The sequence below is a fragment of the Scyliorhinus canicula genome, chromosome 1 (assembly GCF_902713615.1).
Source record: "Scyliorhinus canicula chromosome 1, sScyCan1.1, whole genome shotgun sequence".
Lineage (NCBI taxonomy): Eukaryota > Metazoa > Chordata > Chondrichthyes > Carcharhiniformes > Scyliorhinidae > Scyliorhinus > Scyliorhinus canicula.
This window is the reverse complement of record NC_052146.1, coordinates 3,640,611-3,656,514: the sequence shown is the minus strand read 5'-3', so window position 1 is coordinate 3,656,514 and position 15,904 is coordinate 3,640,611. Positions and strand designations below refer to the sequence as shown.

At 54.8% G+C, this 15,904-nt stretch overlaps 1 protein-coding gene across 1 annotated transcript in view; it reads left to right on the top strand.

The window, feature by feature from the left end:
* rimbp2 (RIMS binding protein 2) overlaps positions 1-15,904 on the top strand; it is a 458,956-nt gene that overhangs the window by 366,287 nt on the left and 76,765 nt on the right. Inside the window, exons 12-13 of the mRNA XM_038817813.1 lie at positions 7,478-7,629; positions 8,560-8,853. Of these exons, the coding sequence (XP_038673741.1) occupies positions 7,478-7,629; positions 8,560-8,853 (446 nt within the window). The remainder of the gene's footprint in view (positions 1-7,477; positions 7,630-8,559; positions 8,854-15,904) is intronic.

Sequence of the window (15,904 nt, the reverse complement as noted above, 5' to 3'; positions counted from 1 at the left end):
TCTCCCTCTTCCCCTCCCTCTCTCTCCCTCCCTCTCCCTTCCTCAACCCTCCCTCTCCCTCTCTCTCCCTCTCTCTCCCTCACCCTCTCTCTCCCCTCCCTCTGCCTCCCAATCCCTCTCTCTCTCCCTCCCCTCCCTCTCCCTCTCTCTCCCCTCTCTCTTCCCTCACTCTCCCTCTCTCTCCCTCCCTCTCTCTCTCCCGCACCCTCTCTCTCCCTCTCTCTCTCTCCCTCTCCCTCTCTCTCCCTCCCTCTCCCTCTCTCTCCCTCCCTCTCCCTCTCTCTCCTCCCTCTCCCTCTCTCTCCCTCCCTTCCCTCTCTCTCCCTCCCTCACCCTCTCTTTCCCTCTTCCTCCCTCCCTCTCTCTCTCTTTCCCTCTCTCTCCCCTCCCTCTCCCTCCCTCCCTCGCCTTCTCTCTCTCTCCCTCTCTCTCGCGCTCTCTCCCTTCCTCCCTCTCTCTCTCTCTCCCTCACCCTCTCTCTCCCTCCCTCTCCCTCCCTCACCCTCTCTCTCTCCCTCCCTCACCCTCTCTCTCTCTCCCTCTCTCTCCCTCTCCCTATCTCACCCTCTCCCTCTCTCTCCCTCCCTCTCTCTCTCCCTCCCTCTCCCTCTCCCTCTCTCTCCCTCCCTCTCCCTCTCTCACACTCGTGTGGCCTTGGGTTCAACCCCGATTCCAGAGCTCATGTGCAAAATCGTAGCTCTGACTCTCAGGGTCAGTACTGAGGGAGTGCCGCGCTGTCGGAGGGTCAGTGCTGAGGGAGTGCTGCACTGTCGGAGTCAGTACTGAGGGAGTGCCGCACTGTCAGAAGGTCAGTACTGAGGGAGTGCCGCACTGTCAGAGGGTCAGTACTGAGGGAGTGCCGCATAGTCAGAGGGTCAGTACTGAGGGAGTGCTGCACTGTCAGAGGGTCAGTACTGAGGGAGTGCTGCACTGTCAGTGGGTCAGTACTGAAGGAGCGCCGCACTGTCAGAGGGTCAGTACTGAGGGAGTGCCGCACTGTCAGAGGGTCAGTACTGAGGGAGTGCCGCACTGTCAGAGGGTCAGTACTGAGGGAGTGCTGCACTGTCAGAGGGTCAGTACTGAGGGAGTGCTGCACTGTCAGAGGGTCAGTACTGAGGGAGTGCCGCACTGTCAGAGGGTCAACACTGAGGGAGCGCTGCACTGTCAGAGGGTCAGTACTGAGGGAGTGCCGCACTGTCAGAGGGTCAGTACTGAGGGAGTGCCGCACTGTCAGAGGGTCAGTACTGAGGGAGTGCTGCACTGTCAGAGGGTCAGTACTGAGGGAGTGCTGCACTGTCAGAGGGTCAGTACTGAGGGAGTGCTGCACTGTCGGAGTCAGTACTGAGGGAGTGCGACACTGTCAGAGTCAGTACTGAGGGAGTGCAGCACTGTCAGAGGGTCAGTACTGAGGGAGTGCCGCATAGTCAGAGGGTCAGTACTGAGGGAGTGCTGCACTGTCAGAGGGTCAGTACTGAGGGAGTGCTGCACTGTCAGTGGGTCAGTACTGAAGGAGCGCCACACTGTCAGAGGGTCAGTACTGAGGGAGTGCCGCACTGTCAGAGGGTCAGTACTGAGGGAGTGCCGCACTGTCAGAGGGTCAGTACTGAGGGAGTGCTGCACTGTCAGAGGGTCAGTACTGAGGGAGTGCTGCACTGTCAGAGGGTCAGTACTGAGGGAGTGCTGCACTGTCAGAGGTAGTCCTGAGGGTGAGTAGGACTGAGGGAGTGCTGCACTGTCAGAGGGTTAGTACTGAGGGAGTGCTGCACTGTCAGAGGGTCAGTACTGAGGGAGTGCTGCACTGTCAGAGGGTCAGTACTGAGGGAGTGCTGCACTGTCGGAGTTCAGTACTGAGGGAGTGCTGCACTGTCAGCGGGTCAGTACTGAGAGAGTGCCGCACTGTCAGAGGGTCAGTACTGAGGGAGTGCCGCACTGTCAGAGGGTCAGTACTGAGGGAGTGCTGCACTGTCAGAGGGTCAGTACTGAGGGAGTGCTGCACTGTCAGAGGGTCAGTACTGAGGGAGTGCTGCACTGTCAGAGGGTCAGTACTGAGGGAGTGCAGCACTGTCAGAGGGTCAGTACTGAGGGAGTGCCGCACTGTCAGAGGGTCAGTACTGAGGGAGTGCCGCACTGTCAGAGGGTCAGTACTGAGGGAGTGCCGCACTGTCAGAGGGTCAGTACTGAGGGAGTGCTGCACTGTCAGAGGGTCAGTACTGAGGGAGCGCTGCACTGTCAGAGGGTCAGTACTGAGGGAGTGCTGCACTGTCAGAGGGTCAGTACTGAGGGAGTGCCGCACTGTCAGAGGGTCAGTACTGAGGGAGTGCCGCACTGTCAGAGGGTCAGTACTGAGGGAGTGCCGCACTGTCGGATGATCAATATTTATCCCCCGACCAATTTCACAAGAAACAGATGACTTGATCTTTATTACATTGCTAATGGTGGAACTTGCTGTGCACAAACATGTTATCGTGTTTCCTAGATCACAAGAGATCACAACAGGGAGTGAGATGCAGCAGGAACAGGGGAATTCGCACCAAGATCTGTTGAAACGTTTTGTGTTGAGGAATTTTCTTGTTCAGTGAATGATGCTCTTGTCTGTGACACTGCCATCGGGTTGTGAAATTTGAAGAGTTTCACTCGATCATTGTCTCTGTATTCACAACTCCCGGTCATGTGGGTTGTGAGAATAACCCCAATCTGACCTCACTGTAGTATCTCTTATTGCATTGTTCACATGTGACTGATCAGAAGGATAATTCTGGGCCAACTTTGCTAGTATGATATGGAATAAGTACAATAGCAAGAAAGGATCTTGGATTGGAAGATGTAGAATCGGTATGGGTGGAGGGAAGCAAGAACAAGGTGGGGAAGACACTGCTGGGAGAGTGTATGGGCCCCATTCAGCAGCCATGCTGTAGGGCGGAGAATAAACCAGGAGAGAGAGTGTATAGGCCCCATTCAGCAGCCATGCTGTAGGGAATAAGCCAGGAGATAATGAGGCAGTATAGAAGGGAGAACACTAATCATGGGTGACTTTAATCTTGATGTAGATTGGGGAAAATCAGGCTGGCAGAGGTGGCTACAAGGAGAGAATTCATAGTCTTTTCCGGATAATTTTCCGAGAAAAACATGTGGATCTAACCAGGGTTCAGGCAATTTTGGATCAGGTTAGATTTAATGTGGCAAGTTTAATAAACAATCCCAAGAGTAAAAGATCCCATAGGAAACAGTGACCATAACGTGATAGAATTTAGCATTCAGTTTGAGAGTGAGAACCATGGGCGCGATTCTCCGCAAACGCGGAGAGTCGTGAAGGCTGCCGTGAAACTGGCCGTGTTTCACGGCAGCCTCCGCGCCCCCTCCCGGGACCCGATTCTGCTCCCCGGTCGGGGCTAGCATCGCGGCCCCGTGAACTCCGGCATCGCGGGCTTAGCGAACTTCGCTAAGCCCGCGCGCCAAGCGTCACGGCGGCTGACGCGCACGATGACGCCAGCAGCGCATGCGCGGATTGGACGGCTCCAACCCGCGCATGCGCGGATGACGTCATCACGCATATGCGTGAAACCCGCGCATGCGCGGGCCGTCATGCCCCTCAGCCGCCCCGCGGACTGATCCAGCGGGGCGGCGGAGGAACAAAGAGTGCGCGGGGTTCAGACCCGCTGCCCACGATCGGTGCCCACCGATCTAGGGCCCATGCCGTGGTGCGGCCGTGCCAATCGGTGCCATGGTTCTCCAGAACGGCACTTTGCGGCCGTTTTCACGAACGGTGAGAGCAGGTGTGTTTGCGTTCGTGTAAACGGCCGTAAAGGCCTGGGAACTCAGCCCATCGGCTAGGGGAGAATCGCTGTTCGCCGTAAAAAAAACGGTGAGCAGCGATTCGTGTCGTGGGGCGGCCGTGGGGGGGAGAATAGCGGGAGGTCGGGAAAAATGTCGGGAAGGCCCTCCCGCTATTCACCGACCCGTCATGGGGGGCGGAGAATCGCGCCCCATGTGTCAGTAACAACCGTGCCAAACTTAAATAAAGATAATTGTAAAGGAGTGGGGGCAGAAGTGACTGGAGTGAAACGGGAAAAGAGTTTAGCAGAAAAGACGATTGATCACCAAAGGCAGACATTTATAAAAATAATTAATGACTCCCAAAAAATATATATCCCAGTTAGGAAGGAGGATTATAGGAAGGTGATAAATCAATCATGGTTGGCCATGGAAGTTAAGGACAGCATTAAACTGAAAGACAAAGCATGCAGTGTTGCAAAGATTTGTTGTAAGCAGGAGGATTGAGAAACTTAAAACAAAACAAAAGATGATCATAAAGAATAATAAAGAGGGAGATGGTAAACTCTGAGGGTAAACTGTCTGCAAGTAATATAAAACAAATGGTAAGAGTTTCTTTAAATGTATAAAATGCAGGAGAGAGGTCAAGGTGTACTGAGGCTGGGGAAATAATAATGTTGAACCAGGAAATGGCAAAGGAGTTAGATACATCCCTCGCATCAGTCTTCACAGTGGAAGACACGAATAGCACTCCAAAAGTAATAATTAATCCAGGAGCAATAGAGGGTTGGGAAATAAATACAATACCTATCACCGGAGGGAAGGTACGAGGGTAACGAGTGGGGTTAAAGGCCGATAACTCTGGGGGGAGCGAGGGGGGGGGGGGGGGGGGGGAGATTTGGGCAACGTAGATTAGGGGGTTAGGTAGGCGGGTCCTTGTGGGAGGGGAGCTGGTATTTGCACTATGTTAATTGTTCTTTTCACAATGTTTTGTATTCTTGTTGTTTACTATGCCAAAATGCCTCAATAAAATTGTTTGTCAAGAAAAAAAGACTGATAACTCCACCAGCCCTGATAGGTTGCATCCTCGGATAATAAAGGATGTAGCTACAGAAGTTATGGATGCACTGGTAACAATAAAAGAATCCTTAAATTCTGGAAAAGTCCCAGAGAAAGGGAAGCAGACAATAAACAGGTAACTGTAGGCCAGGTAGCTAAACGTTTATCATTGGGAAAATGTTAGAGTCCATTATAAAGGATACAACAGCAGAGCATTTAGAAACACACAATATAATCAAACAGGGTCAGCATGGTTTCATGAAGGAGAAATTGTACCTGACGAATTTGTTGAAATCTTTGAGGTGGTAATGAGCAGGATAGATAAAGGGGAACAAGTGGATGTAATATACTTGGATTTCCAAAAAGCACTTGATGAGTCACTGCACAAAAGGATACTTAATAATATAAGAGCCATGGTGTTGGAGATGGTATATCAGCACTGATAGAGGATTGGCTAACTGATAGAAGACAGAGAGTTGGGATAAGAGGAGAGTTTTCAGGATGACAACCTGTAACTAGCGGAGTGCCGCAGGGATCAGTGCTAGGCACAATGATTTACAATGGTTTTCCCATGGTCACTGGCAGAGAAGATTGTTATTCAGCCAGTAGACCAAGGCAAGAGTGGCAACATCCAAAAACAAAGAATATTCCATTCTGTCAGATCATTACTCAGTATGGGGTGTAGGAGCTGGAGGAGGTTACAGAGATAGGGATGGGTGTAGGTGCTGGAGGAGGTTACAGAGATAGGGAGGGGTGTAGGTGCTGGAGGAGGTTACAGAGATAGGGAGGGGTTTAGGGACTGGAGGAGGTTACAGAGATAGGGAGGGGGTTGTAGGGGCTGGAGGAGGTTACATAGATAGGGAGGGGGTGTAGGGGCTGGAGGAGGTTACAGAGATAGGGAGGGGTGTAGGAGCTGGAGGAGGTTACAGAGATAGGGAGGGGTGTAGGGGCTGGAGGAGGTTACAGAGATAGGGAGGGGGTGTAGTGGCTGGAGGAGGTTACAGAGATAGGGAGCGTTGTAGGGGCTGGAGGAGGTTACAGAGATAGGGAGGGGTCTAGGGGCTGGAGGAGGTACCAGAGATAGGGAGGGGTGAAGGGGCTGGAGGAGGTGGCAGAGATAGGGAGGGTGTGTCGGGGCTGGAGGAGGTTACATAGGGAGGGGTGTAGAGGCTGGAGGAGGTTACAGAGATAGGGAGGGGGTGTAGGGGCTGGAGGGAATTACAAAGATAGGGAGGGGGTGTAGGGGTTGGAGGAGATTACAGAGAGAGGGAGGAGTATAGGGGCTGGAGAAGATTGCAGAGATAGAAAAGGATGGGAGCTGGAGGGCATTAGAGATAGGGTTGTAGGGGCTGGAAGAATGTTCAGTGATAGGGAGGGGTGTAAGGGGATGGAGGGTGTTGCAAAGATAGGGAGGGGTTTTGGGAGACAGAGAAGTTCTACAGAAAGGTATAAGGAGATGGAGGGGATTATGGGGATAGGGAGGGGTGTAGGTAGGTGGTTGCATCTATAGTGAGGGGTGTAGGGGCTGGAGGAGGTTACAGAGATAGGGAGGGTGTAGGGGCTGGAGGAGGTTACAGAGATAGGGAGGGGTGTAGGGGCTGGAGGAGGTTACAGAGATAGGGAGGGGTGTAGGGGATGGAAGAGGTTGCAGAGATAAGGAGGGGTGTAGGAGCTGGAGGAGGGTACAGAGATAGGGATGGTTGTAGGAGCTGGAGGAGGTTACAGAGATAGGGAGGGGTGTAGGGGATGGAGGAGGTTACAGAGATAGGGATGGGTGACGGGGATGGAGGAGGTTACAGAGATAGGGAGGGGTGTAGGGGGCTGGAGGAGGTTACAGAGATAGGGAGGGGTGACGGGGATGGAGGAGGTTACAGAGATAGGGAGGGTTGTAGGGGCTGGAGGAGGTTACAGAGATAGGGAGGGTGTAGGGGCTGGAGGAGGTTACAGAGATAGGGAGGGTGTAGGGGATGGAGGAGGTTACAGAGATAGGGAGGGGTGTAGGGGCTGGAGGAGGTTACAGAGATAGGGAGGGGGTGTCGGGGATGGAGGAGGTTACAGAGATAGAGAGGGGTGTAGGGGCTGGAGGAGGTTACAGAGATAGGGAGGGGGTGTAGGGGCTGGAGGAGGTTACAGAGATAGGGAGGGGGTGTAGGGGCTGGAGGAGGTTACAGAGATAGGGAGGGGTGTAGGGGCTGGAGGAGGTTACAGAGATAGGGAGGGGTGTCGGGGATGGAGGAGGTTACAGAGATAGGGAGGGGTGTCGGGGATGGAGGAGGTTACAGAGATAGGGAGGGGTGTCGGGGATGGCGGAGGTTACAGAGATAGGGAGGGGTATCGGGGATGGAGGAGGTTACAGAGATAGGGAGGGGTATCGGGGATGGAGGAGGTTACCGAGATGCAGATTTCTCTGCTTCACATTGAAGAGTGTGAATTTTATTTTTTTGTAAAATATTTTATTAAGGCATTTGTGATTTTATAACAATAACAGCAAACAATATACAAACGACTATAAACATAGCGCAAAGACTGAAGAGTGTGAATCTTCATCAAAAGATTTGTCTGTTGTTGATTCTGGGGTCAATGCTCGCTTGTCCTGAATTAAAGGTTGGAATGTTTAAGGAGGTGACCAGTGTTCTTCTGTTCCCAGGTCCCCCAGCACCTCCTCAGGATGTTATAGTCCATGTTGGATCAACACCAGGAACTATTCAGATCAGCTGGAAACCACCATTGCTGAGTTCATCAGGAACATCGAATGGAGCCAGAGTCACTGGCTATAGTGTGTGTGCTAAAGGTCAAAAGGTAAAGCAGTGTTTTTCAAACTTTTTTCCTGAGACCCACTTTTACAAACCAGCCAACCTACAGGACCCACCATTTTCCTTACCTGATATGTGACAGGTGAGCCTGCTTGGCCTCACTCACTTGCTTCAACATTCAGTGTTACATTTCTATAATAACTTCAGCTGATGGTTTAAGGTCTCGCCATGCTTAGTCTTCAAATGGCTTTGAAGTTATGAGTGTTTTAAACTTTCATTTGCCAGTACTTCCCTGCATACAACACAAATGGGCTTTGCATCCTGATTAGCATCGACACAATTAACAAAACGATACCGTACAAAATCACCTTTCTCCTGCTTTGTTCCCGATTTTAGTTTTCTCTTAACTGGTTATTCACCAGAGGTACTGGAGCTCTGGATACAGCTCCCACCAGCGCAGCTTGGTCCTGCCGTGGACTCTCCTGCGCAGCTCTCTCCAGCAGATTCAGTTGTGAGATCCTGGCCTGTTTATGTCTCTAGCCCTCTCTTCCTGATTACAAAATAATCCATCGTCAGTTCTTCACACAGTCCTGTTGCTTGCTGGCAGCTACAAGATGGATGAATTTCTCCTCCATGATTTCGCGCCCAAAGCAGGGACATACAATGTTCATGCCGTCAGTGTATGTGGTGGGCGTGTACCCTTCTCTCTGCTGTCGCTTCAGGCGAGAAGACTCCACAATGTTCCCATTCAAACGCCGGCCGCAGCCGGCATTCTGAAAAGCCGATCACGGCCGTTGGGTGATTCTCCTGCGATTGGGAACGCCACAATGGCTCGCTCGGTGACCTGCCCGACACCCGCCAGCGACACACCCAGGCCGCAAGCCTGAGTTTGAAAAACCCTGAGGCAAATATCTGCAGCCAACAGCCAGACCGGTTTGTTTTAGTAAATTTGAGAAGTTCTGATGTCAAATATTAGAAGAAGAAATTGAGATTATCCGTATCCTACTCGGTCCTCTTGACTCAGTTAGTATCTCGCTCAGTATCAGACTTGGTCACTATCAGAGTCGGTCAATATCCAGTCAGTATCGGACTTGGTCACTATCAGAGTCGGTCAGTATCAGATTCGGTCAGTATCAGAGTCGGTCAGTATCAGATTCGGTCAGTAACAGATTCGGTCAGTAACAGATTTGGTCAGTATCAGATTCGGTCAGTATCAGATTCGGTCAGTAACAGATTCGGTCAGTATCAGATTCGATCAGTAACAGATTCGGTCAGTAACAGATTCGGTCAGTATCAGATTCGGTCAGTATCAGGTTCGGTCAGTAACAGATTCGGTCAGTAACAGATTCGGTCAGTATCAGATTCGGTCAGTAACAGATTCGGTCAGTAACAGATTCGGTCAGTATCAGAGTCGGTCAGTATCAGATTCGGTCAGTATCAGATTCGGTCAGTATCAGATTCGGTCAGTAACAGATTCGGTCAGTAACAGATTCGGAGAGTAACAGATTTGGTCAGTATCAGATTCGGTCAGTATCAGATTCGGTCAGTAACAGATTCGGTCAGTATCAGATTCGGTCAGTAACAGATTCGGTCAGTATCAGATTCGGTCAGTAACAGATTCGGTCAGTATCAGATTCGGTCAGTATCAGATTCGGTCAGTATCAGATTCGGTCAGTAACAGATTCGGTCAGTATCAGATTCGGTCAGTATCAGATTCGGTCAGTAACAGATTCGGTCAGTAACAGATTCGGTCAGTATCAGATTCGGTCAGTATCAGATTCGGTCAGTAACAGATTCGGTCAGTATCAGATTCGGTCAGTATCAGATTCGGTCAGTATCAGAGTCGGTCAGTAACAGATTCGGTCAGTATCAGATTCGGTCAGTATCAGATTCGGTCAGTATCAGATTCGGTCACTATCAGATTCGGTCAGTGACAGATTCGGTCAGTGACAGATTCGGTCAGTATCAGAGTCGGTCAGTAACAGATTCGGTCAGTATCAGATTCGGTCAGTATCAGATTCGGTCAGTATCAGATTCGGTCAGTATCAGATTCGGTCACTATCAGATTCGGTCAGTGACAGATTCGGTCAGTGACAGATTCGGTCAGTGACAGATTCGGTCAGTATCAGAGTCGGTCAGTAACAGATTCGGTCAGTATCAGATTCGGTCAGTATCAGATTCGGTCAGTATCAGATTCGGTCAGTATCAGATTCGGTCAGTATCAGATTCGGTCACTATCAGATTCGGTCAGTGACAGATTCGGTCAGTGACAGATTCGGTCAGTATCAGATTCGGTCAGTATCAGATTTGGTCAGTAACAGATTCGGTCAGTATCAGATTCGGTCAGTATCTGATTCGGTCAGTAACAGATTCGGTCAGTATCAGATTCGGTCAGTATCAGATTCGGTCAGTATCAGAATCAGTCAGTAACACAATCGATTAGTATCAGAATCAGTCAGTAACACAATCGATTAGTATCAGAATCAGTCAGTAACACAATCGATTAGTATCAGAGTTAGTGAGACTCCGGTCAATGTCAGTATCGGAGTGTAACTCACCCTGGGCGAGTGCGCGGTCAGTTCACAGGGCTAAATCGCTGGCTTTTAAAGCAGACCAAGGCAGGCCAGCAGCACGGGTTCAATTCCCGTACCAGCCTCCCCGAACAGGCACCGGAATGTGGCGACTAGGGGCTTTTCACAGTAACTTAATTTGAAGCCTACTCGTGACAATAAGCGATTTTCATTTCATTTCAGTTCCAGCCGCACAGACCCCGGAGTCCCAACATAAATGAATTAACCAACAAGTTGTGTGTTTTCCTAAGATCTTTATGCTTTGACTGTTCCAATGAGTTACAGGCACCAGATTTACAAGTAAAACATTGACAAACTGTTTATTTATAATGCGTAAAAGATGAACATAAAATGGAAATAACAGAACAATGACCTACTAGTCTACCTATTCTCAAAACCCCGTTTCATCCTCCACCCAGACACACACAAAACACTCACGGTAAGGGAGTAGGGGAAGAATTAAAATAATTGGGATTAAAGGAAAAGGTTTGAGAGTAATCTTCGCTGCTGCGGTTGTGGCATCTGTAGGTGTTGGTCTTCTCCGAATGCAACGCTCTGGGGAATGGGTTTATACAAGAGATTTGGGTTGGTGCAATTCTGTCCTTCAACCACAGGATGGGGTCTAACACAGGGGATTCAGGTCAGTGCAATTCTATCCTTTGCCCACCAGATGGAGTCTCCATTTCCCTGAGATATTATTGGAGCTTTAAGCCGGAGCAATCACAGACTTTCCCAGTTGCCTGATCTCTCTGCAGAGTCTCCCGCTGGATTCTGAAGAGAGATCTCAGGTGGGCTTTTCCCAGCCATTCAGACAGAGGATCAAAGTCTGACAGACCTGGTGAGAAATTGTTGCTGCTTTTCACACCAGCACAGCCTTTCACTGATTGACTGGACTCGGTCAGTGTCGGACTCGGTCAGTGTCGGACTCGGTCAGTGTCGGACTCGGTCAGTATCGGACTCGGTCAGTATCGGGCTCGGTCAGTGTCGGGCTCGGTCAGTGTCGGACTCGGTCAGTGTCGGACTCGGTCAGTATCGGGACTCGGTCAGTGTCGGGCTCGGTCAGTATCGGACTCGGTCAGTGTCGGACTCGGTCAGTGTCGGGCTCGGTCAGTGTCGGGCTCGGTCAGTATCGGGCTCGGTCAGTATCGGACTCGGTCAGTGTCGGGCTCGGTCAGTATGGGACTCGGTCAGTGTCGGGCTCGGTCAGTGTCGGACTCGGTCAGTGTCGGGCTCGGTCAGTGTCGGGCTCTGTCAGTGTCGGGCTCGGTCAGTGTCGGGCTCGGTCAGTATGGGGCTCGGTCAGTGTCGGGCTCTGTCAGTGTCGGGCTCGGTCAGTGTCGGGCTCGGTCAGTGTCGGGCTCGGTCAGTATGGGACTCGGTCAGTGTCGGGCTCGGACTCGGTCAGTGTCGGGCTCGGTCAGTATGGGACTCGGTCAGTATGGGCCGGTCAGTATCGGACTCGTCAGTATCGGCTCGGTCAGTGTCGGGCTCGGTCAGTGTCGGGCTCGGTCAGTGTCGGCTCGGTCAGTATCGGGCTCGGTCAGTGTCGGGCTCGGTCAGTATGGGGCTCGGTCAGTGTCGGACTCGGTCAGTGTCGGGCTCGGTCAGTGTCGGACTCGGTCAGTATGGGACTCGGTCAGTGTCGGACTCGGTCAGTATCGGACTCGGTCAGTATCGGGCTCGGTCAGTGTCGGGCTCGGTCAGTGTCGGGCTCGGTCAGTGTCGGGCTCGGTCAGTTGTCGGGCTCGGTCAGTGTCGGCTCGGTCAGTGTCGGGCCCGGTCAGTGTCGGGCTCGGTCAGTGTCGGTCTCGGTCAGTGTCGGGCTCGGTCAGTGTCGGGCTCGGTCAGTGTCGGCTCGGTCAGTGTCGGGCTCGGTCAGTGTCGGGCTCGGTCAGTGTCGGGCTCGGTCAGTGTGGGCTCGGTCAGGTCGGGCTCGGTCATGTCGGGCTCGGTCAGTGTCGGGCTCGGTCAGTGTCGGGCTCGGTCAGTGTCGGCTCGGTCAGTGTCGGGCTCGGTCAGTGTCGGACTCGGTCAGTGTCGGGCTCGGTCAGTGTCGGGCTCGGTCAGTGTCGGGCTCGGTCAGTGTCGGGCTCGGTCAGTGTCGGGCTCGGTCAGTGTCGGGCTCGGTCAGTGTCGGGCTCGGTCAGTGTCGGGACTCGGTCAGTGTCGGGCTCGGTCAGTGTCGGGCTCGGTCAGTGTCGGGACTCGGTCAGTGTCGGGCTCGGTCAGTGTCGGACTCGGTCAGTGTCGGACTCGGTCAGTGTCGGACTCGGTCAGTGTCGGGCTCGGTCAGTGTCGGGCTCGGTCAGTATGGGACTCGGTCAGTGTCGGGACTCGGTCAGTGTCGGACTCGGTCAGTGTCGGGACTCGGTCAGTGTCGGACTCGGTCAGTGTCGGGCTCGGTCAGTGTCGGGCTCGGTCAGTGTCGGGCTCGGTCAGTGTCGGGCTCGGTCAGTGTCGGGCTCGGTCAGTATCGGACTCGGTCAGTGTCGGGCTCGGTCAGTGTCGGACTCGGTCAGTGTCGGGCTCGGTCAGTGTCGGGCTCGGTCAGTGTCGGGACTCGGTCAGTGTCGGGCTCGGTCAGTGTCGGGACTCGGTCAGTGTCGGGCTCGGTCAGTATGGGACTCGGTCAGTGTCGGACTCGGTCAGTGTCGGGCTCGGTCAGTAGTCGGGACTCGGTCAGTATCGGGACTCGGTCAGTAGTCGGACTCGGTCAGTGTCGGCTCGGTCAGTGTCGGGCTCGGTCAGTGTCGGGACTCGGTCAGTATCGGGACTCGGTCAGTAGTCGGGACTCGGTCAGTGTCGGGCTCGGTCATTATCGGGACCTCGGTCAGTGTCGCTCGGCAGTGCGGGTCGTCAGTGTCGGGCTCGGTCAGTGTCGGGTGCTCGGTCAGTGTCGGACTCGGTCAGTATGGGCTCGGTCATGTCGGCTCGTCAGTGTCGGGACTCGGTCAGTGTCGGACTCGGTCAGTGTCGGGCTCGGTCAGTATCGGACTCGGTCAGTAGTCGGACTCGGTCAGTATGGGCCTCGGTCAGTGTCGGGCTCGGTCAGTATGGACTCGGTCAGTGTCGGGCTCGGTCCAGTGTCGGGCTCGGTCAGTGCGGCTCGGTCAGTGTCGGGCTCGGTCAGTGTCGGACTCGGTCAGTGTCGGGCTCGGTCAGTGTCGGGCTCGGTCAGTATGGGACTCGGTCAGTGTCGGGCTCGGTCAGTGTCGGACTCGGTCAGTGTCGGGCTCGGTCAGTATCGGACTCGGTCAGTGTCGGACTCGGTCAGTGTCGGGCTCGGTCAGTGTCGGACTCGGTCAGTGTCGACTCGGTCAGTTCGGGCTCGGTCAGTGTCGGGCTCGTCAGTATGGGACTCGGTCAGTGTCGGTCTCGGTCAGTGTCGGGCTCGGTCAGTGTCGGCTGGCTCAGTGTCGGGCTCGGTCAGTGTCGGGCTCGGTCAGTGTCGGACTCGGTCAGTGTCGGGCTCGGTCAGTGTCGGCTCGGTCAGTGTCGGGCTCGGTCAGTGTCGGGCTCGGTCAGTGTCGGACTCGGTCAGTGTCGGACTCGGTCAGTGTCGGACTCGGTCAGTATGGGACTCGGTCAGTGTCGGGCTCGGTCAGTGTCGGGCTCTCAGTAGTGGGGCTCGGTCAGTGTCGGGCTCGGTCAGTAGGGACTCGGTCAGTGTCGGGCCGTCAGTGTCGGGCTCGGTCAGTATCGGCTCGGTCAGTATCGGGCTCGGTCAGTGTCGGGCTCGGTCAGTGTCGGGCTCGGTCAGTGTCGGCTCGGTAGTGTCGGACTCGGTCCAGTATGGAACTCGGTCAGTGTCGGGCTCGGTCAGTATCGGGCTCGGTCAGTGTCGGGCTCGGTCAGTGTCGGGCTCGGTCAGTGTCGGGCTCGGTCAGTGTCGGACTCGGTCAGTGTCGGGCTCGGTCAGTGTCGGGACTCGGTCAGTGTCGGACTCGGTCAGTGTCGGACTCGGTCAGTGTCGGGCTCGGTCAGTATCGGACTCGGTCAGTGTCGGGCTCGGTCAGTGTCGGACTCGGTCAGTGTCGGACTCGGTCAGTGTCGGGCTCGGTCAGTATCGGACTCGGTCAGTGTTGGGCTCGGTCAGTGTCGGACTCGGTCAGTGTCGGACTCGGTCAGTGTCGGACTCGGTCAGTGTCGGACTGGGTCAGTGTCGGGCTCGGTCAGTGTCGGGCTCGGTCAGTGGGGCTCGGTCAGTATCGGGCTCGGTCAGTATCGACTCGGTCAGTATGGGACTCGGTCAGTGTCGGGCTCGGTCAGTATCGGACTCGGTCAGTGTCGGACTCGGTCAGTATCGGGCTCGGTCAGTGTCGGACTCGGTCAGTATAGGGCTCGGTCAGTGTCGGGCTCGGTCAGTGTCGGACTCGGTCAGTATCGGGCTCGGTCAGTATGGGACTCGGTCAGTATGGGGCTCGGTCAGTATGGGACTCGGTCAGTGTCGGACTCGGTCAGTGTCGGGCTCGGTCAGTGTCGGGCTCGGTCAGTGTCGGACTCTGTCTGTGTCGGGCTCGGTCAGTATGGGACTCGGTCAGTATGGGGCTCGGTCAGTGTCGGGCTCGGTCAGTGTCGGGCTCGGTCAGTATGGGGCTCGGTCAGTGTCGGACTCGGTCAGTATGGGACTCGGTCAGTGTCGGACTCGGTCAGTGTCGGGCTCGGTCAGTGTCGGGCTCGGTCAGTGTCGGACTCGGTCAGTATGGGACTCGGTCAGTATCGGGCTCGGTCAGTGTCGGGCTCGGTCAGTATGGGACTCGGTCTGTGTCGGGCTCGGTCAGTATGGGACTCGGTCAGTGTCGGGCTCGGTCAGTGTCGGGCTCGGTCAGTATCGGACTCGGTCAGTGTCGGACTCGGTCAGTGTCGGGCTCGGTCAGTATCGGGCTCGGTCAGTATGGGGCTCGGTCAGTATGGGACTCGGTCAGTGTCGGGCTCGGTCAGTGTCGGGCTCGGTCAGTATCGGACTCGGTCAGTGTCGGACTCGGTCTGTGTCGGGCTCGGTCAGTGTCGGACTCGGTCAGTGTCGGGCTCGGTCAGTATGGGACTCGGTCAGTGTCGTGCTCGGTCAGTATCGGACTCGGTCAGTATGGGACTCGGTCAGTGTCGGACTCGGTCAGTGTCGGGCTCGGTCAGTGTCGGACTCGGTCAGTGTCGGGCTCGGTCAGTGTCGGGCTCGGTCAGTGTCGGACTCGGTCAGTGTCGGGCTCGGTCAGTGTCGGACTCGGTCAGTGTCGGGCTCGGTCAGTGTCGGGCTCGGTCAGTGTCGGACTCGGTCAGTGTCGGACTCGGTCAGTGTCGGGCTCGGTCAGTGTCGGGCTCGGTCAGTGTCGGGCTCGGTCAGTGTCGGGACTCGGTCAGTGTCGGACTCGGTCAGTGTCGGGCTCGGTCAGTGTCGGGACTCGGTCAGTGTCGGGCTCGGTCAGTGTCGGGCTCGGTCACTGTCGGGCTCGGTCAGTGTCGGGACTCGGTCAGTATCGGGACTCGGTCAGTGTCGGGACTCGGTCAGTGTCGGGCTCGGTCAGTGTCGGGCTCGGTCAGTGTCGGACTCGGTCAGTGTCGGGACTCGGTCAGTGTCGGACTCGGTCAGTGTCGGGCTCGGTCAGTGTCGGGCTCGGTCAGTGTCGGGCTCGGTCAGTGTCGGACTCGGTCAGTATCGGACTCGGTCAGTGTCGGGCTCGGTCAGTGTCGGGCTCGGTCAGTGTCGGGCTCGGTCAGTGTCGGGCTCGGTCAGTGTCGGGCTCGGTCAGTGTC